This window comes from Chiloscyllium punctatum, chromosome 33 (assembly GCF_047496795.1).
Source record: "Chiloscyllium punctatum isolate Juve2018m chromosome 33, sChiPun1.3, whole genome shotgun sequence".
NCBI lineage: Eukaryota > Metazoa > Chordata > Chondrichthyes > Orectolobiformes > Hemiscylliidae > Chiloscyllium > Chiloscyllium punctatum.
Window position 1 is genome coordinate 16,772,395 of NC_092771.1, and position 22,359 is coordinate 16,794,753.

At 43.5% G+C, this 22,359-nt stretch overlaps 1 protein-coding gene across 2 annotated transcripts in view; it reads left to right on the forward strand.

Annotated features, from left to right (window-relative positions):
* Positions 1–19,512, forward strand: part of LOC140458457 (dual oxidase 1-like) — a 118,650-nt gene extending 99,138 nt beyond the window's left edge. For both annotated transcript variants that reach the window (XM_072553062.1, XM_072553063.1), the window contains 6 exons: positions 3,432–3,585; positions 6,312–6,544; positions 10,800–10,958; positions 15,136–15,291; positions 17,090–17,218; positions 18,892–19,512. In XM_072553062.1, coding sequence (XP_072409163.1) covers positions 3,432–3,585; positions 6,312–6,544; positions 10,800–10,958; positions 15,136–15,291; positions 17,090–17,218; positions 18,892–19,014 — 954 coding nt within the window. In that variant the 3' untranslated portion in view covers positions 19,015–19,512. The remainder of the gene's footprint in view (positions 1–3,431; positions 3,586–6,311; positions 6,545–10,799; positions 10,959–15,135; positions 15,292–17,089; positions 17,219–18,891) is intronic.
* Positions 19,513–22,359: the final 2,847 nt, after the last annotated feature.

The following is a 22,359-nucleotide window of genomic DNA, read 5'->3' on the forward strand; positions in this document are numbered from 1 at the left end:
ACAGGATGTATATGTATTTGGAAAGGCAAGGACTGATTAGGAATAGTCAACATGGTTCTGTGCGTGGGAAATCATACCTCATAAATTTGATTGAGTTTTTTGAAGAAGTAACAAAGAGGATTGATGAGGGCAGAGCGGCAGATGTGAAGTATAATGACTTCAATAAGATGTTCGACAAGGTTCCCCATGGGAGACTGATTAGCAAGGTTAGATCTCACGGAATAAAGGAAGAACGAGCCATTTGGATGCAGAACTGGCTCAAAGGTAGAAGACAGAGGGTGATGGTGGAGGGTTGTTTTTCAGACTGGAGGCCTGTGACCAGTGCAGTGCCACAAGGATCGGTGCTGGGTCCTCTACTTTTGTCATTTACATAAATGATTTGGATGCGAGCATAAGAGATGCAGTTAGTAAGTTTGCAAATGACACCAAAATTGGAGGCGTAGTGGACAGTAAAGAAGGTTACCTCAGATTACAACAGGATCTTGACCAGATGGGCCAATGGACTGAGAAGTGACAGATTGGAGTTAAATTCAGATAAATGTGAGGTGCTGCAATTTGAGAAAGTAAATCTTAGCAGGACTTATATACTTCATGGTAAGGTCCTAGGGAGTGTTGCTGAACAAAGAGACCTTGGAGTACAGGTTCATAGCTCCTTGAAAGTGGAGTCACCGGTAGATAGGATAGTGGAGAAGGCGTTTGGTGTGTTTTCTTTTATTGGTCAGAGTATTGAGTACAGGAGTTGGGAGGTCATGTTGCGACTGTACAGGACATTGGTTAGGCCACTGTTGGAATATTGCATGCAATTCTGGTCTCCTTCCTATCAGAAAGATGTTGTGAAACTTGAAAGGGTTCAGAAAAGATTTTCAAGGATGTTGCCAGGGTTGGAGGATTTGAGCTATGGGGAGAGGCTGAACAGGCTGGGGCTGTTTTCCCTGTCGGAGGCTGAGGGGTGACCTTATAGAGGTTTAAGAAATTATGAGGGGCATGGATAGGATAAATAGACAAAGTCTTTTCCCTGGGGTTGGGGGAGTCCAGAACTAGAGGACATAGGCTTAGGGTGAGAGGGGAAAGATATAAAAGAGACCTACGGGGCAGCTTTTTCACGCAGAGGATGGTACATGTATAGAATGAGCTGCCAGAGGAAGTGGTGGAGGCTGGTACAATTGCAACATTTAAAAGGCATCTGGATGGGTACTTGAATAGGAAGGGTTTAGAGGGATATGGGCCGGGTGCTGGCAGGTGGGACTAGATCAGGTTGCGATATCTGGTTAGCATGGACGGGTTGGACTGAAGAATCTGTTTCCATGCTGTACATCTCTATGACTCTATGACTCTAAGCAGTGACCCTTTTTGCAAGGGGTGGAACTCTGAGCAATGTTCTCCAGACCCATGGCTATTGACACCCAATGCATTGCTTCAAACAAGAATAATTAATGTAGACTTCTGATTAAACCTACAACTTTCCTATATTTTAAGAATCAATAAAATATGTCTTTAAGCACCTCCCAGGTCTCTTGAGGAGTCTTGTTTTAACATTCTGTAAAAATTGCCCTGAGACACTTCTTGGAACAGGAAGCTAACTCCCCTTCTAAGATTTTACCAATCAGTAACATCTGCCCATCCTCTTTCCAGTCATGTGGCTAAATTTTGTTCTTTACCAGACAATAGTTAATGTGCATGCATGTGACAAAAATCCATAGAGTTTGGAAATTTGCTTCCCGTTCACCTTCTCAGCTCCGACTAATAGGTGTCGTCTATTGTATTGGTATTAATTAGTGGCAATTAAATTACTCATATTTCAATGTGACTGGTGTTAATTTTCAAGCCATGGTTTGTGAGCTGGAAACAAACAAAAGGGGTGACTCAGTCGACCAAGAACTTGCCAGAATTGCAGGCAACAGTCCAAGTACTTAGTGAAGCTGCAGTCAAAAGTTCATGGTCTAATGGTTTATTTATAGCTGCCCTGGCACTGAGGATCACTAAGAACAGGACCCCTCTGACATTTAATTACATCATTTTGTTTGCAGTATCTAAGGAATCAGTCCATAATTGCAGAATAATCTAAACAACAGGTGTGAATGACATTAACAGTGCCAAATGAAAATGAATGTGAGCATGAGAAATATATTACACAGTGGAAAGAGTGTGTAATATTTTTCACAGAATGGCGAGCAGGTATTTTAAGAGTTCGCTGCCCATAACATTTACAGAGATAATTTTTCTGTCCATAACGTGGTTGAGACACCCCAGGTCATATTCGCACGTCACAGAGGCAGAATTAAAGTGTTGGAGTTCATCCATGGAGCCAGAGTTGCTGTGGTAATGTACACTTTTACGTGGTCTGGAGCTGTGGATAATGACAGTAGAGGCTTCAACTTCCTTTCCAGCACAAGGCTGTGCAGGAATTGCCCCTGCACTCCCCACCTGTCACTGATAGGTTGTAAGTATTAGCAGACTGACATTCAACACCTTTTGGCTTTGTTGTGAATCTGGTTTTCCTAGCCATCAAATTCCCGTGTGGAATTCAAACCCAGGACACAGAAGCAGGGCCCCTACCCATCGCACCAGTAGACTCAAAGACTATTGTTGTCCTACGGGCAATTGGAACCCTCAGTCAATAATATAAATGTTGCCAGACTTCAAGGAGACCTTCAGAGTGACTTTGCAACAAATTCATTGACCTGCCCTGAAACCCTGACCATTTGAGAGTTGAGAAAGCAGAACATGGTGGGGTAGACATTTTTTATCCATCCGTCACAGTGTCAAGTTCATCTTAGTTGATTTTACTGAGGTTTTACCTGCATGTTACGGAGCTGGTTTCAAGAAAGACATTGGAATTTGTTTGATGATCTAACCAGAGAATGCAGCAAAGACATTGTTGGGGGAATTTATCTAGATTGGATAGTAATCTCCTGTTAAAACATGTCATCAGCCATAATTGACTCCAATCAAATTAGCAGCCATATTGTTGCAAAAGTCTTTTAGTCTTCATAAATTATACCTTCTGCTACTTTGCATAGTCATGAATGGAAAGATTAGGAGCATTGAGTGGTAAATCAAGAAGTAGTGCATTGGAGATATTGGGCTTGGACTCTTTACAGTCTGTTGGTTGCAAGAGGAACACAGTAAGGCATTTCAAAGGTTCAAGGCTAGCGGAAAGAATGTTTAATATTTCTCAACTACAGTGCGAGAAGGGGGAAGATGATGTACATAAAGCTTACGAGAAACAATAAGTCAAAACTCAGATCTTCATTGCTCCATCAATCTAAGGAGAGAAAGTATGTGATTATGTGGAGACAATGAGTGAGAGAGAAAGTGGCATTGGAGGGAAGAGATGAAATAGAGTGCTGGCCAGAAATGTGAAAACATAAATAGGATCAAAGGAGTAAAATCAACTCATGAAACAGACACATCTGCATCTTTTTAAACAGATCCTTTTACACGGCAGTGCTGCTCTCCTTCAGCCGCAAAGATTCCACGTGTATTTTATCATCCCCACCCTCTTCTTTGTTGGAGACAAGTTCGTAAGCTACAGCAGGAAGAAGATCGAGATTCCAGTCGTCAAAGCTGAGCTTCTGCCATCAGGTAGGGCTTCCGTTTGAATGCGATATAATGAAGCAATCCCACGTGTCGCGTATTACAGGCTTTCTTTACCTCCATGTGATGCCTCCAGTCTCTGAGGCCCCACGCTGTCTGGTGGTGCTGCCAAGGCCTCAGAGCTAGAGGAATCGATTGTACGTGTCATCACAGCTCAGCTCAAGTCGGAAGACTGTGGGTTCAAACCCTGGGCCCAGTATTTCCTCTTTTGTACCTGACAGTGCTAAGTCCTGCAGGCAGCGTGCCAGGCAATCCCAAGTTGCCGGCGGCTTATAAGTAGAGTTCCTTCTGATTTTCTTTCCAGTTGTGCAACCCTCATAGATCCATGCGGGGCAGTGACTTCGGGAATGCCACGATCGGGTCCTTCAGGAAGGGAAACGGTGGCCCGGTGGTTAACATTGCTGCCTCCCAGCGCCAGGGACCTAGGTTCGATTCCAAGGATGTGCAGGCTAGATGGATTGGTCATGCTAAATTGTCCATAGTGTTTGAGGATGTGTTGGTTAGTTGCGTAATGTAGGGGAATGGATCTGTGTGGATTCCTCTTCAGAGGGTTGGTGTGGACGTATTAGATCATGGGGCCTGTTTCCACACTGTAAGAAATCAATGGAAAAAACTTCATGAAACGGCCCACCTTACCTGGTCTGGCCTACGTGTGACTCCAGCCTCACTGCAATGTGCTTGACTCTCAGACCTATCTATAATCAGTTCTGAGGAACGGTCACTGGACCTGAAATGTTAGCTTTGATTTGCTTCCACAGATGCTGCCAGACCTTCTGAGTTTTCCCAGCATTTTCTGTTCTTGTTGCTAATTCTCAGTATCTTCAATTCTTTGGGGTTGCTTTTAGTTGACTCTTGACTGCCCTCTGGGTCTTTAGGGATGGGTAATAAATGCTGGCACTGACTAGCAAAACCCTCACCTGTGAATGAATTCTAAAGAGGAAAAAAGAACAGGAACTGCAGCATCTGTGGAGAAAGAAACAGACTTGACACTTCAGGCCGATGACTGTTTAGTTCCGCCAAGATGTGAACCAGTAACTAGTTTTCTCTGAGTCACCCTCCATTTTGAGACCCCCCATGCTGTCTGGTGGGGCTGCCAAGGTTTCAGAGCTAGAGGAAGCTTTTTATTAAAGTCAAAGTACACTTAATTCACATCCTTTACAGACATAGATGGTAACAAATGCTACTTGGTTCCGTACAGAGGCATATCAAGTTTGACTCTATCCAAACAAACCAAAGTCATCTCTTACTTGAGCCAGACTATATTTACATGTACTTGAGGCAGCTGGAGGGTCAGAGCTAGAGGAGGCATTAGGGTTGAGAATGGCCCGTCATTATGCAGCAAGCTCGAGGCAGCCAGTACTCGGATTATTGTCAAGTGTTCTCACTCTCAGTGAGTTTGAGCACAAGACCACAAATGGGGATGGGTGAGGCCCAAAGCCGTAGTGAAACCCAGCCCTAATGGCTCAAAGGCAATGTGGTCCAGCACAGACATTGTTGGACCTGGACTGAAACTCCCTGTGACCTGTAGCAAACACCAAAGAAATTCCCATTCCCAAAACATCACCACTTCCCATTCCCCAAACAGCAGTACTTCCCGTTCCCCAAACAGCAGCACTTCCCGTTCCCCAAACAGGAGGACTTCCCATTCCCCAAACAGCACCACTTCCCATTCCCCAAACAGCACCACTCCCCATTCCCCAAACAGCACCACTTCCCATTCCCCAAACAGCACCACTCCCCATTCCCCAAACATCACCACTTCCCATTCCCCAAACAACAACGCTTCCCATTCCCCAAACAGCAACACTTCCCGTGTAAATGTGCCATTCCTACCAGCTTGTGAAGTGTCTGAGTGTGGGTTTGCCAGTTCGGGCACTGGTCTGGGACATCGGAATTTCATTTACACCAGGTGTTTCATTGACCACAAAGGCCTGTTGCTATCAATACCAAAACAATGTGGCCTTTCATGGAGTCATACAGCAGAGAAGAAGGCCCTTCAGCCCAACTCATCTGTGCTGACCTGGTTCCTTACACCGAACTAGTGCCATGTGCCTGCATTTGGCCCATATCCATCTGAACCTTTCCTATCCATATACATGTCCAAATGTTGTAAATTTACCTGCCTCTACCAGCTCGTTCCATATATGCACCACCTTCTGTGTGAAAAAGTTGCCCGCGGTCCCTTTTAAATCTTTTCCCTCTCACCTCAACTCGTGCCCTCTAGGTTTGGACTCCCCTACCCTGGGGAAAAGACTTGTTCACTTTATCTATGTCCCTCATGACTTTATAAACCTCTATAAGATCACCTCTCAGCCTCGTACACTGTAGGGAGAGAAGTCTCAGCCTATCCAGCCTCTTCTTATAATTCAATCCGTCTGGTAACATCCTCATAAATCTTTTTTACATCTTTTCCAGTTTAATAATATGTAGCTGGGTGACCAGAATTGTACACAGTACTCTAAATGTGACTTTATCAATACAGCTATAACATGATGCCCCAAATCCTATACACAATGCTCTGACCAATGAAGCAAGTATGCCAAATGCCTTCTGCATGACCCTATCTACGTGACACCACTTTCAAGGAATATGCATCCCAAGGTTGGTCTGTTCGACAGCACTCTCCAGGGTCCTACCATTAACTGTGTCAGTCCTGCTGTGGTTTGCCTTACCAAACGACTCTGGCAAATAACCTGTTGCATTTTTCTTTGTAGGGGTTACTAATCTTGAATTTAAACGCCCGAGAGATTTTGAATATAAATCCGGTCAGTGGGTACGTATAGCAAGCCTTGCTTTGGGAACGAATGAGTACCATCCTTTCACTCTGACTTCAGCTCCGCACGAAGACACCCTCAGCCTTCACATCAGGGCAGTAGGACCATGGACAATTCGATTACGTGAAACCTACTCTCCAGAAAATATATCGCTTCTCGGTAGATACCCCAAGGTAGGGAGAGTGTGGAGATTTCTATCAGCAATCAATGTAATTTTATTTGGAATGTAATTGTCATTGTTTCTGTGTGCCAAGCTGAGTGGCATCATTGCAACAAGGGATGACTTCTTGTTGTCTTTGATGTCACTTCCTGAAGGAAACACTTCGACACACAAAGGATGATAAATGCTTGAAACTCTATTTCACAAACTGCAGCACGTATTGGATTAGAGGATAAATCTGAGATAGATAGATTTTTGTTAAGCAAAGTTATTCAGAGATATGGCAGGTATATGGAATTAGATCACAGATCAGTCATGATCTCACTGAATGAAGGGACAGGTTTGAGGGGGTGAAAAGTCTACCCCCATTCGTGTGTTCCTTCACTGTCTCTCTTTTAATCCATCTGATGATGATTAGGCTCAATCCTCCCGCACTGTCACCTTTCAGTATTATTTCAGAGTTATCATGAACTTCGTTCAGCCTTTCTTCATCCAGCTTACCCTCAGGATTCTTCTTGTGGATCTCATTCTGAAACTGGCCATTTGCTTCCACTTTCTCCATGTTCCAAGTGTCCCCAGAATGTTGCTAATTAATTTGCTGCCAAATGCCTTCCAACATCCTGAGGACATGATGGGCAATGTCCAAAACAAGTTCTTTCGTTGACCGTCCTTTGTCCCTCTTAGGACATTTATAGCTGGACTAGACCCTGAGTATCTCCACTACAAATCTTGCCACCTAGACTGCCAGGCAACACCACTCTGAGAATGTCATTATCTTTCTCTATAAAGAGTTGTTGCCACTTTGAAAGTGTCCTCTCTACACTGGCTGCCTGTTAGCCATTGGCTCATAATGAAGTGACACAATTCCTGGAGACTATGATCAATTTAGCATGGCCAATCCACCTAACCTGCACATCTTAGGACTGTGGGAGGAAATCAGAGTACCCGGAGGAAACCCACACAGACACAGGGAGAATGTGCAAACTCCACGCACACAGGTGTCCAATGTTGGAATTGGACCCATGTCCCCAGCACTGTGAGGCAGCAGAGCTAGCCACTGAGCCACTGAGTCACCCATGTTTGTTAGATGCTCCTTCCCTCCTATACATGACATGACAGTACAGGAGGAGGTTACTTGACCCAAGATGCATGTACTGGCTCTTTGACTCTCACTTCCTTACTTTTTCTCTATACTCCATCAAATATTGTTTTATCTTGTAATTATATAGTGATACAATTATTACTTAATGGATTATCAAGTCTAGTGACATAACTTGCAGCAGCAGTCATATATAAGCAGTGGCTCTGGGGCAGCACGGTGACTCAGAGATTAGCAGTGCTGCCTCACAGCACCAGGGACCTGGGTTCAATTCCATCCACGGGCGACTGTCTATGTGGAGTTTGCATACTCTCCCCATGTCTGTGTGCGTTTCCTCCCACAATCCAAAGCTTTGTAGGTCAGGTGAATTGGCTATGCTAAATTGCCCATAGTGCTAGGTGCATTAGTCAGTAGTAAATATAGGGTCGGGAAATGGATTTGGTTGGGTTACTCTTCAGAGGGTCGGTGTGGACCTATTGGGCCAAATAGCCTGTTTCCACACTGTCGGGAATCTAATCTAAACTGGTTCCACTTACAAGTAGATTTGATCCATTTACAACACTATAGGGACTACAAAAGCAGGTCAGAGCAACTCAACTCCTGATGTTCCAAAGCCTGCCCACGATTTACAAGACTCAGGTCAGGAGTAAGACGGAATACCCCCCATTTGCCTGGATGAGTTCAGTACCAGCAACAGTTAGAGGTTTGATATCATCCAGGACAAAGTAGCTGGCTTTATTGGCATTGCATCCACAAACATTCACTCCCTCCACCACTGATGCACAGTAACAGCAGTGAGTACTATCTACTGCAGAAATTCACCAAAGCCCTCAGATATTATCTTCCAAACCCACTACCATTCCCATCGAGAAGGATAAATTCAGTTGATACATGGAGCACCTGCAAGTTCCCTTCTAAGTCACTCACCAGCCTGACTTGGAAATGTATGTATTCCTTGTTTGCCACTGGGTCAAAATCCTGGAATTCCCTCCCTTGAGGCATTGTGGGTATACCTGTAGCATATGGACTGCAGTAGTTCAAGCATGCAGTTTCTCACCATCTTCTCAAGGGCAACTAGGGGTAGGCCATAAATAATGGTCTAACCAGTATCACCAAGTCATGAGTGAACATTGAAAAAATCTCATTCAGCATCTCTCTGACAACTTTGTGGAACGTCAGTCATTTCAAGCATAACTAAGTTTATTTTCAGCTCCAGCAGTCACAAAATCCTAATACAACCTTTTGTCCTCCAACTTGGCACATTAATCACCCACGATTAACAAGTGATGGAAGTTTCAGCATGTGTTTACAGACAACTCGTAAATGTGAATAAGCTGATGGGTCAGTAACCCATGGTGCCATGAATGAGATATTTTCAATGGGATAGAGACCTTCCAAGACAAAATAAAACAATGTTTTGTTCCTCTCTTTATTAAATCCACCAGGTTATACCTAAAAGTAGTGTGGAAACTATTCATTACTGTCCAGCTAATAACACAGTTGTGGTCTTGTTATTGTTTGTGCTCTTAGCTATCAGCTATAGCTCAGTTAGTAACCTCTGAGTGACAAGATTCTATGTTCCATTCAAGCTCAGGACTTGATGTAAAAATCAAGGCTGTTACTCTGAGGGGGTGCTGCACTGTCAGAGATTATATTTCTCAGAAGATCTGTTGAGCAGAGACTCCATCTATCTTCTTAGATAAATTTGGAGGATCTCATGGCACTTTTTCAAAGAATAGCAGGAGTGATTTCTCCAATTGTCATCACCAATATCTATAGCTCAATCAAAATCACAAAAGAGTGTGATGGAATATTATTCACTTGCTTGTCTGAAACATCAACATCACTCAAGGACTTTGACATCATCTAGGACAAAATAGCAAATTGGAACAGCACCCCATCCACCTCCTCAAACATTCATTGTCTCCATGACATCACAGCAGGGTGTACAATCTACAAGGTGCACTGCAGGAACTCAGCAAGTCTGCTTCAGTAGCACCCTCCAAACCCACGATCTTGACCACGTAGAGGGTCAAGGGAAGCAGGTACAAGGAAACATCATCCCCCTGGAAGTTTCCTTTGAAACCACACTCTGTTCTGCCTTGGAACAATATCGCCATTCCTTTATTGTCACTGGGTCAAAATCCCAGAAATCCTTCTATGATCTGTGATGGTACTCTGCAAATACCTCTCCCAAATAAGCCTCAAACGATCAAGAAGATCACTCGCCTTTACCTTCACCAGGACTGTTATGCGTAGGCAATGAATGGGGACCTTGCAGGTAACACCCATTTCTGTGGAGGAACAAAAGAAAGTTCTGGGGCCTTTTGTGATAGCATTCCTACCTCGAGGCTAAGAGGCCTGTGTTCAACTCCCACCTGCTCCAGAGATGTCTAATAACATCTCTGATTAGAAAATATCCAACAGAAAGTTCTGGGGGCTCTTGCGGTGCAGTGGTAGTGTCCCTACCTCTGGACTAAGAGGCCCAGGTTCAAGTGCCACCTGCTCCCACCTGTCCCACCAACTCTGAGTGGGTTGCCTTAGAAATACCTAAAAGAAGGTTCTGTGCTAGCACCATGTGAATTAAAATTGCCATGTGAAATGGAAAGGGTGTGATAACCTGAATATAGGGCAGACCATTTAATCATTTGTATTAACAATGCAATTTAAGCGACAGCAACTCTGGATGGTTTCAGGAGTGCTTGGCTTTGCCATGGTGCAGGAGAGGGATGGGAAAAGAGTTCTTGTGTTCGTAGTACATTGTGGCATTACAAATGAAAACCCAGCAGTTCAGCAATTCTATAGCAAGGGTAAGTGGGGAATATCAGCGAAGAGAGATGTATCATGTTGCAACTGGATATCTCACTGCAGCTATTATGGTTGTATTTCTTCTGGAAAATGGCAAGAGTTTTGCCCATGATGTACAGAAGGAAAACACAAATTCCAATTCATTGCAAATTATTTTCCACAGCACATTTATATGGCACCTTTAATATAACAAAATTAAATATTTCACAGATATGGTACAGAGCAAAATTTTAATTGAGCCACATAAACAGACATTAACAGACATCCAAATTTTTGGTCATACCAGGGGCATTCATAGTGTGAGTTTAACTATAACGCTGTATCTAAGACCAAACCTGACACAGACTTTTACTCCCCTTAGATCTATCTGGATGGGCCTTTTGGTGAGGGTCACCAAGAATGGAACAAGTTCGAGGTGTCTGTTCTGGTAGGAGGAGGGATTGGTGTAACTCCGTTTGCATCTATCCTCAAAGACCTTGTCTTCAAGTCAACAACCAACAGCAAAATATTATGTAAGAAGGTAAACTGGCCTAAATGTGTCCTGATCCATTTTTAAACATGACGCAGCCTTTGAATCAGAGCAGCGGGCATCCCTATGCCAGATTCCTCTCCTTCACTGCCTCTTATCGATCCACTGATCCATTCGACTGGCAATTAGTAATCGCGTGTATGCCTGATGAGAGAGAGTGTGCCAACCACTAAGTGACCAGAAAGGCCATAACAATCACAGCCTGTTGCACATTTGTGGAAGACACCCAAGATTAGAAACACAGACAGCTCTCAGGAGCAGGTTAAATGGTGAAATGCTTGCTCCTTTGCCTTCCTTCATTCCGAACGCACTGAGGTCAGTTTTTGTAGTCGAATGACATTGTCATTATGTTGCCAGAATAGCAATCCAGAGGCACAAACTACCCTACCGTGGAAATTTAAATTCTCAATTATATAAAGGGAGGAATGGCAATCAGGAAACTTCTGGACTGTTGTGAAATAAAGCCAAATTCACCAATGTCCTTTAGGGAGGGAACTATGCCATCTGTGCCTGCGCTGACCTACATGTGACTCCAGGCCCATACTAATACAGTCAACTACTCAGAAGCCCATGCAGTTGTGTTTAAGAATGTGGCTTATTACTGAATTGAATTGAATTGAATTGAATTGAATTGAATTGAATTTATTGTCACATATGTACCGAGGCACAGTGAAAAGCTTCATCTTGCAAGCAACATAGGAAGATCACAGAGTTAAGTAGCATAAATAAGTAAATAATGGGTAAACAGCAGCAAAAACAAAAACACAGGTACAGGCGAATGTTAAGAGTTTGAGAGTCCATTCAGTATTCCAATAACAGTAGGATAGAAACTGTTTCGAAATCAGCTGGTGCGGGCTCAGACTTCTGTATCTTCTCCCCAATGGTAGAGGTTATAGAAAAACATGACCAGGGTGGGATGGATTTTTGAGAATGCTGGCGGCCTTTCCTTGACAGCGGGCCTGGTAGGTGGATTCTATAGATGGAAGGTTGGCCTTTGTGATTGTCTGGGCCGAGTTCACCACTCTCTGTAACTGTCTCCGATCTTGAATGGTACAGTTGCCATACCAGGTAGTGTTACATCCAGATAGAATGCTCTCGATGGCACACGTATAAAAGTTAGCAAGGTTATTCGCTTTCATGCCCAATTTCCTCAGCTGCCTGTGGAAGAAGAGACATTGTTGAGCCTTTGTAACCAGTGCGTCCACATGAAGAGTCCAAAAAAGCTTGTTGTGGATGACCACTCCTAGGAGCTTGACACTCTCCACTCATTCTACGTCTGTGCTGTTAATGTGTAAGGGGGCATGAGTAACATCCCGTTGGAAGTCAATAATGAATTCCTTGGTTTTGCCGGCATTGGAGCTAGATTGTTCTCAGTGCACCATTTTTCCAGGTCTTCCACCTCCCGTCTGTAATCAGTTTCATCGCCATCTAAGATTCGACCGACTATGGTGGTGTCATCAGCAAACTTGGGGCAATTAGTGGTTGGCTGGAGAAAGAGGAAACAAAATGAAGAGATCAGCTAACCTTGTCACAGGCCATGAATTGGTGTTCTGACCTTTGTCTCAGTCCCACACCAACAGTACACTCAAAGAACATAACACAAGGATAGTGTTCTTATAATCATGAGGGACACCAAATCACAATGCTGTCTTTGTTTTTTTTTGAAACCCAGAGTTAATCTGATTTGGTTCACATATTCCTCATGCATGTATCATATTATGCATGCTTTCAGAAAACAAGGAAGGAATACATTTTATAATTTCTTCATATTGTTTGCAATATTTCACTACTTCCGTGATATATGACTGAATGTTCTATCCCATTATTTATCTGGAAAGAATTTTGAAGAGCAGTGACTAATTTTAGTTTTAATTAAAAGATTCATGCAAATAGTTCCTCAGGCACTTGATGGTATGATATCTGCAGAACATTAATCTTGCCCACCTGCTGACCATTCAATGTCGCTTTTCTTAATCTAAAGATTTACAGCGCATTCCAATCTGCCAGGCTGTAATCATATGGTGATAATAAAAGGGAACACCTTTCCTGGAACATGATGCAAAACTGTGATCTTTACACTGCTTTCTCATTTAATAACCTGAGGAGGCTTTATATAAGATCGCATATTGGTTTGGAAATCTGCACTTAAGATCATAGAATTCTACAAGGCCGAAAGAGGCCATGCAGCCCATTGAGTCTGCACTGACCCTCTGAAGAGCATCTCACTCAGATCCAGCCCACTACACTATCCCCGTAATCACACATTTACCATGGCCAATCCACCTAACCTACACCATCCCATGACATTAAGGGCAAGTTAACCTGCCCAATCCACTTAACCTGCAAATCCCAGAACACTATGGGGCAATTTAGCCTGTCCAATCTACATAATTTGCACATCCCTAGACACTACAGGGCATTTTAGCATGTCCAATCTACATAGCCTGCAAATCCAGGGACACTACGGGACAATTCAGTCTGCCCAATCCAACTAACCTGCAAATCCCGGGACACTATGGGACAATTTAGCCTGACCAAATTACATAACCTACTCATCCCGAGACACTATGGGGCAATTTAGCCTGCCTAATCCACCTAACCTGCACATTCCAGAACATTTATCTTTCTTCATCTTGTGTCCCACAGGGTGGCCAAAGATTCCACTTTTGCAAAGCAAAGGGCTAAAACTCCCCTCTGTCTGAATCGCAGCCACCCCTTCCCCATCCCTTTTCAAATATATATCCGTCTTCCCCAGAGAAAGCTCGATCACTGCCCATGAATAACTCCATGTAATTTCCTGTTAGCAGGAGAGACATCCTGGTAGCCACCAGAAGCTCAGAACCTGGTATAGAGCATGTAGTTGCAACAGCATTAAATATCCAGGACTTTAGGGTCCTGATTAAGCTTCCCTTCACTTGTGGTTACTTTGCTAATACCGTGTTTCCCACATTTATACATTGCATGGATCCCCATCAGGAGACATTAAGAAGTGTTTCTTCACCCAGAGAGTGGTAAGCCTGGGGCATTCCCTGCCACAGAAAGTGATTGAGGCCAAAGCTTTGAATGTTTTCAAGAAGGAATTAGATGCAAAAACCCTAAAGAACTGTGTTGCTGGAAATCGAAACCACAAGCAGAAACTGCTGGAAAAGCTCAGCAGGTCTGGCAGCATCTGTGGAGAGAAATCATGGTTAATGTTTTGGGTCCAGTGACCCTTTGTCAGAACTGATGGTAGCTAGGAAACTTTTTTTTATGCAGAAGGTATGGTGGGTGGAGAGGTAAGAAGCAAACAATGGGTGGGGAAAGAGCCTAAAGAGAGAGAAGAACAGTCAGACAAGACAAAGGAGTTGGAATATTGTGTGCAATTCTGGTCTCCTTCCTATCGGAAAGATGTTGTGAAACTTGAAAGTGTTCAGAAAAGATTTACAAGGATGTTGCAAGGGTTGGAGGATTTGAGCGATAGGGAGAGGCTGAATAGTCTGGGGCAGTTTTCCCTGGAGCATCAGAGGCTGAGGGGTGACCTTATCAAGGTTTATAAAATCATGAGGGGCATGGGTAGGGTAAATAGACAAGGTCTTTTCCCTGGGGTGGGGTTGTCCAGAACTTGAGGGCATAGGTTTAGGGTGAGAGGGGAAAGATATAAAAGAGACCTAAGGGGCAACTTTTTCAGGCAGAGGGTGGTGCCTGTGTGGAATGGGCTGCCAGAGGAAGTGGTGGGGGCTGGTACAATTGCAACATTTAAAAGGTATCTGGATGGGTATATGAACAGGAAGGGTTTGGAGGGTGCTGGCAGGTGGGACAAGATTGGGTTGGGATATCTGGTCGGCGTGGACGAGTTGGACTGAAGGGTCTGTTTCCGTGCTGTACATCTCTATGACTCTGTGACTCCTAGAACAGTTCGACAGATAAAGAAGTGGATAATGATCAGCCTGGGAGAATGAATTGCTACTAATGGGGACAATTAGGTACAGGATTTAAATGTAGTTCTTAGCACTAAAGGGGTCAAAGGGTATGGGGAGAAAATGGGAACAGGGGACCGGGTTGGATGATCAGCCATGATCATGTTGCATGGCGGAGGCTCAAGGGGCCAAGGGGCCTACTTTGGATCCTATTTCCCACGTTTCCATGTTTTGCTTTGCTCTAATACCTCTTTAAAACTCCACGTTGACAGATTTACTTCATCTGGGTGACTCGGACACAGAAGCAGTTTGAGTGGCTGGAGGATATCATCCGTGAAGTTGAAGAGGCTGATAGAAATTCCCTGGTGACCGTCCACATCTACATCACTCAGCTGGCGGAGAAATTCGACTTGAGGACCACCATGCTCGTAAGCATAAACTGGAGCCCTGATTTGTACAAGGCCTAGTCAGCACTGAGTTAACCAGTGACTTATTGGCTCTTGTTCTCTCATCTCCAAACCGTGAGGGATGAGACCAGGGTGTAGGACAGTTCTGGGCCTAAGAAGTAGGTCACCTAGAATCTGGTCCAGGGTGGGGGCTGCTGGGTTGGCGTGCAGGTCTGTGGTCTTTGGAGGTCTGTTCCAGGAACAGCACAGGGGTCTGTCATCTCTATCCCAGGCCCCAATCAGGACCCTCTGGTTGTCCTGGTGCTTTGACATACCTGGGAACGCCATGGGATATTTAAACTTCTGACAGGCTGGATTGTGAACCTGCAAAAGTGACACTGACCTTGAACTCAGGGCGAAGGGACAGACCAGAGACATGTGATTTATCCTGGAAATGTTCGCAGGTTTATGGTAACCCCAGAACTGATACAGCCCCTCACCCGTTCACCTAACAACACCCCTCCCTGACCACCCCCAACCAGACCCGAGTACCCTTCCAACCCATTCACCTTCTACCTGATTACACCCGAGCCATTCTGACTTCCCACCCCTCCAGCTAACCCCCAACTAAAGCCATTGACACTTCCCTCCCGCCCAGGTTACCTGACTACCCACTCACCTATCGAGCTGCCAAACCAGCCATCTACCTGTTCACTGATCCACCCACTCGTTCACTCACACATTCACACATAGATTAATAGAGTCATCCAGCATGGAAACAGATCCTTCAGTCCAATCAGTCCATGCCAACCAAATTTCCCAAACTAAACTAGTCCCATTTGCTTCCATTTGGCCCATCTCCCTCTAAACCTTTCTTATTCATGTACCTGTCCAAATATCTTTTCAATGTTGTAACTGTACCTGCATCTACCACTTCCTCTGGTAGTTCATTCCACACCTTCTCTGTGAAGAAGGTTAAAATTATGCCCTCCAGTTTTGAACTTGTCAACCCGAGGGAAAAGACCTTTGGTAGTCACCTTATCGTACCCCACATGATTTTGTAAACCTCTATTTGGTCACCCTTAAACCTCCCACACTCCAGTGAAAAAGGTCCCAGCCTATTCAGCCTCTCCTTATAACTCAAGGCCTCCAGTCCCAGTAACATCCTGTTAAATCTTTCCTGTACTCTGTAGGAGGGCAACTTGAACTGTACACAGTACTCCAGAAGAGGCCTCACCAATCTCCTTTACAACTGCAACATGACGTCCCAACTCCTATACTTAATGGTCTGAATCATGAAGAAAAGCATGCTAAACACCTTCTTTACCACCCTGTCTCCCTATGATACCTGTGTACCTCTAGGTCTCTGTTCGACAACACTCCCCAGGACCCTACCATTAAGTGTGTAAGCTCTGTCCCGGTTTGCCTTATCAAAATGCAACACCTCACATTTATCTGAGTTTATGTCCATCTGCCACACCTCACCCATTGGCCCAATTGATCAAGATGCCTTTGTCATCTGAGTTAACCTACTCAGCCACACTCATTCATTCAAAGACTGGGACTTTTAAAAACATGCCTGAATAAAGTAGCTACTGTCATAAAGGCAGTGGGAGAAATGTTGTTTCCTTCCCCTGAACAGACTCCACTCACTGGACTTGCTCAGGAGATGGTACATCAGTTGGGATCAGAGGATCCCTGGAGAGGTGTGTAATGTTGTTATTATTAGATCAGACGTTCATGAACAGTGGCACCCAACATTGCCATTGACTGGAATATCGAGGCCATTGGGCTGTCTTCCTGACCTCGCAAATGAAATGTTCTGTGTTTCTTGCTTTAGTACATTTGCGAACGTCACTTCCAGAAGGTGTCAAACCGCAGCTTGTTCACTGGACTTCGCTCCATCACCCACTTTGGACGTCCCCAGTTTGTCCCTTTCTTCCATTCTCTGATGGAGGTGCACCCAGACGTGAGTACTGGTGTAAGGGTTCGACATTGTACAGTCGGTTCTGTTGTAACGCGTCTTTCTGCAACGCGAATTGGCTTTAATGTGATTGAAGAATTTAGACCGCTATTTGCAAAACGCAAATTTGACTTACCTATTGCTTAAATGGCATGACTTTCTTCTAATGTGAGACCACACGATATATCAGAACCTACTGTATTTCACACCATTAGATCTTCATTGTGAGGAACATTATGCCTTTGGCAATTGATGGCTGGGGCGGCGGTGACAGTCTTGAGAAGGAAGTTCTTATCTGGCCTTATAGGTTTGTCCCAGTCTTAGATATGCTCCCAAATTGAGAAGATATGACCAGTGCCTCAGGAATTGCCACCTCTTTTTTGTGGCCTTGCATGTCATTGAGAGTGTCAGCTGTGACTCAAGAGGTCAAACTCTTGTGTCTGGGTCAGGATGCTCAGTGTTGAATCTCATTCCAAGACTGGAGCATCAAAGTCAAGGCTGCTATTCCTGTGTTTTACTGAGGGAGTACTGCACTATTGGTGGTATCTTTCTAACGAGGTATTAACTGAGGCCCTATGTGTCTGCCCAGGTGGATGTTAAACATCCTGAAGCAGTTTTTCCAATACATATATTCTGGCCAACATTTATCTCTCAATTAGCATCAGGAAAAATCAAAATTATGTGTCTGCTTTCTCCATCCCAGTTTCAGGGGCCGGGATAATACTAAGAACCCAACACACTAGCAACATGAATTATTCTCCCTGAGTATTTCTATATTTGCCTCCCTATGGAAATGAAAATGCAGCAAGAAGCAGAAGTATGTGAGGTATATAAATAGTTACCTGACCATAAGGGAGTAAAACTATCAAAGCTTTTGGTCTTGCACACACCAGGACCGATGCAAGAATACCAAATTTCAAAGGAAGTAACAATTTATGTTGGGAGAAAGTGAGGACTGCAGATGCTGGAGATCTGAGTCAAGAGTGTGTAACTGGAAAAGCACAGCAGGACAGGCAGCATCAGAGGAGCAGGAGAATCGATGTTTTGGGCATAAGCTCCTGCTCCTGCTCCTTGGATGCTGCCTGACTTGCTGTGCTTTTCCAGCATCACCCTCTCGACTACAATTTATGTTGCACAGTTATTTAGAATGAAAACAATATTTCCTGTTGCATTCTCCATAGCAACACCTGGGCCAATCAGAGCTCACTTGCCAACAACTCAGCACCTTTTTCTCATGCAGTATGAATTGTTGCTCCCTTTGAAATTTGGTATTCTTGCATCTTTCCTAATGAGTGCAAGATGAAAAGCTTTGGCAGCGTCTGGTTCCTCAGAAATGCTCTTGAATAGTATATTTTGGAGCTTGAGGAATCAAAAAAGGAAAGTTCAGATGAATACTTGATCCTGTGCAGAAAACAGGGACAAAACGTCACAGGAAAAAAATCCATTGAGACAAAGAATGTCAATCTTTATGTAATTGTTCAGGCTTAGTGAAAGAGGTATGAAATCCGAACTGGAGTTAAATAATCTCTTCGGAGAAAGTGAGGACTGCAGCCTCCTTGGGGATCCCCCACATTCCTGATGAAACATCGACTCTCCTGCTCCTCAGATGCTACCTGACTGGCTGTGCTTTTCCAGCACCACACTTGTTGACTCAAACAATCTCTTGTTCATTTAACCAGGTTATGAAGATTGGGGTCTTCAGTTGTGGACCTCCTGGTATGACCACAAATGTAGAAAAAGCTTGCAAGGACATGAACAAGCGACATAAGATCCAATTTAACCACCACTACGAAAACTTCTAACCTCGCCGTCAATCAGGGAGCAACCTCCCCACAATTCAAACTGATCAGTTTTTTACAATTTACTTGGCATGAAGGAATATTTTTTTAAATGATGAAAATGTTTGACTCTTTCTCTCATATTAGATGCACATATAAGGATTCTTGTTATTTATCTTTGTGTCTAACCTTGTTGCATAATCTGTAAATCTAATTTGATTCTCCGGCAAGTTAATTTTTCAATTGTAAAGATTTGTGACAAAACATTGTATCTCATGATCCAGGTTTTGCTGAAGGTGTATCATCTGAACCCATCATATGGTTATTCATGTTTTTAATAATTATTAATATTATTAATAAAGTAGGTTGCATAAAGGAAGGGATGTCTTCTGACCTGAAGCCTGATGATGGTAATATCACTGTGATAGTGGTCAACATTAGTGCCCTCGGAACATGGGTTCGAATCCTGCCATGACTGACATTGGATTTATGTTGAAATGAATAAAAATACTGGAACTGAAAGCTAGTCTCAAGACCATGAAGCTACTGTGCATTAAATGATCTTATGAGCAAAGATTAAACAGGTTGGAACTCTGCTCACTGGAGTTTAGAAGAATGAGAGGTGATCTCATTGAAACATTTCAGATTCTGAAGGGACTTGACAGGGTAAATGCTGGGAGGATGTTTCCACTCATGGGAGAGTCTAGGACCAGAGGCATAGTCTCATAATGAAGAGATGCCAATTTAAGACTGAGATGAGGGGTATTTTCTTCTCTTAGAGGTTTGAGAGTCTTTGGAACTTCTTGAAAATGGTGGGGGCTGAGCCCTTGTGTATATTTAAGGCTGAGGTAAATTCTTGGTCAGTCAGGAATTAACAGTTGTGGGGAAAAGGCAGGAAAGTGGATGTGAGGAATATCGGATTAGCCGTGATCCCGTTGAATGTAGGAGCAGGCTCGAGGGGCCAAATTCCTGTTCTTGTTTCTTATGGTTTTGATTGTCCAGAAAAAGCCATTTGGTTCTCTGATCTCAGTTAGGGAAGGAAATCTGTTGTCTTTACCTGGTCTGACCTACATATGATCCAGACCCACTGCAATAGGACTCTTACTGCCCTCTGAAAGGGCAGAGCAAGCTATTCAGTTTGAGGATAACTGGGGAAAGGCGCTGGCCCTGCTAGTGATGCCCATATCCCATGAAAGAGTGTTTTTTAAATTACTTCAAGTTGCTACACGAGGTCTGGACTTCAATGCAACTTATTTGTCTCTGATCCATTAGCACAAATTAATCTGGACAGCTTAGTGCTATTCTCCTTCACGTTACAACGTCCATATCCCACTCTTTAACTCTGTTGCATAGGAGAAAAATTGTCCATTGAGTTCATGTCCCAGTCATTTCGTCAAGTTTGCTCAATCCTTTGGTAAAATTCCTTAAGGCCAAATGAACTGGAATGAATTGGTCATTTCAGTTTAGAGTCGTCCTGAGGGATATGTTCTGGTTTTGTATCAAAGCTGTGTTCTCCCTCAAATGGACCATTAACTCGAAACTTAAGAAGCAAGCAACGACGGAAGGAAGTAACTTTCAGTTTTTAAATTATAATCAGGGGAGTGTCGCTGAACAAAGAGACCTTGGATTGTAGGTTCATAGTTCCTTGAAAGTGGAGTGCTGGGTAGATAGGATAGTGAAGAAGACATTTGGTATGCTTTTTTTTGGTCAGAGCATTGAGTATAGGAGTTGGGAGGTCATGTTGCGGCTGTACAGGACACCTTTGGAGCATTGTGTGCAATTCTGATTCCCCTCCTCTTGGAAGGATGTTGTGAAACTTGAAAGGGTTCAGAAAAGAATTACAAGGACATTGCCAGGTTTAGAGGGCTTGAGCTATAGGGAGAAGTTGAATAGGCTGGGGCTGTTTTCCCTGGAGTTTCAGAGGCTGAGGTTTATAATATCACAAGGGGCATGGATAGGATAAATCGACAAAGTCTTTTCCCTGGGATCGGGGCAGAACTGGAGGGCATAGGCTTAGGGTTAAGAGAAGAAAGATATAAAAGAGACCTAAGGAGCAACTTTTTCATGCAGAGGGTGGTACGTGTGTGGAATGAGCTGCCAGGGGAAGTGGTGGAGGCTGGTACAATTACAACATTTAAAAAACATGTGGATGAGTAAATGAATGGGAAGCGTTTAGAGGGATATGGGCCAAGTGCTGAAAAATGGGACTAGATTAGTTTAGGATATCTGGTATACCTGGATGGGTTGGACTGAAGGGTCTGTTTCCCTGCTGTACATCTCTATGATTCAAAACAAACACTGAAGAGGCAGCAGTTGTATTCTGGACAGGAAGTGGCAGAAATGTTGCAAAGTTGGGTAGAGAACTTGAAGATTGGGAGGCAGCAAGTTAGAATTTGGTGTTTTTAAAAGGGGGAAAGCGTTGCGTGGTCCTTTTAAAAGATCATGTGCTTTTTCTATGCTTAAGAGATTTAAAATGGATGTATATGAGTAGTAGCTTTAAAGTTTGCAAGTACACAGAGAGCCTGAACTGAAACATTTATATCAAAAGGCCAAGCAGTAGTTTTTACCAAGACAACAGGCTTTTGAATTTAGGCAATCAATTCAAACAAGGTACTTAGTTACCAAAAATCTGTTAAATTTAAGTCTGATGGGTTTGACAATATAGGACCAATCCTGTTGTAAGAAATACTGATATGTCATCACGGGTATAAAGGAAGGAGTAAGTTGGACAAAGATCCCAGAGTTAGCTGCCAGAGCTAATGGCCCTCTCGAGAGAGAGAGAGAGAGAGAGAGAGAGTGAGAGAGAGAGGGAATCACTGGCTCTCACAGTCTTATCGATGTCTTAGAGTAAACACCATCTAAATAACAATAGTACCAACGGCACAACTAGTTAATATTCCTGACAGAAGAATAAAGGCGCAGAACATTCTGGAAGACAAGTGACCTGGCTGTAATTTTGAGAGACTAATTTCTATTTTTTTTAATATGAGTAGAATTTGTTTTTATTGGAACAGCATAGCATTAGATTCTTGCTTTATTCAGGAATAGTTAGTAGTTAGAACGGGTTTATTTGGTTTGTTAATTGTTTAGTTACTTTGTATACTGTTAGAGTTAGATAAATAAATTACCTGTTGATTTTAAACTGAATGTCAGGAATTTAGTTTAGTTAACCACTGGAAGTTGCTGAAAAGCAGGTTATACCACCTTTCACACTCCAACAGATGATACGGCGAGGTGCTCCTTTTTGGCTGTTTCAGTTTTAGTTCTCAAAAAAGGAGGTCAACCTCCGTTATATACCAGATAGAAATTGAAAATTATGTGCTTCATGTGTCAATTATCTTTTCAAACGTAGGATAAGTTTACAGTAAT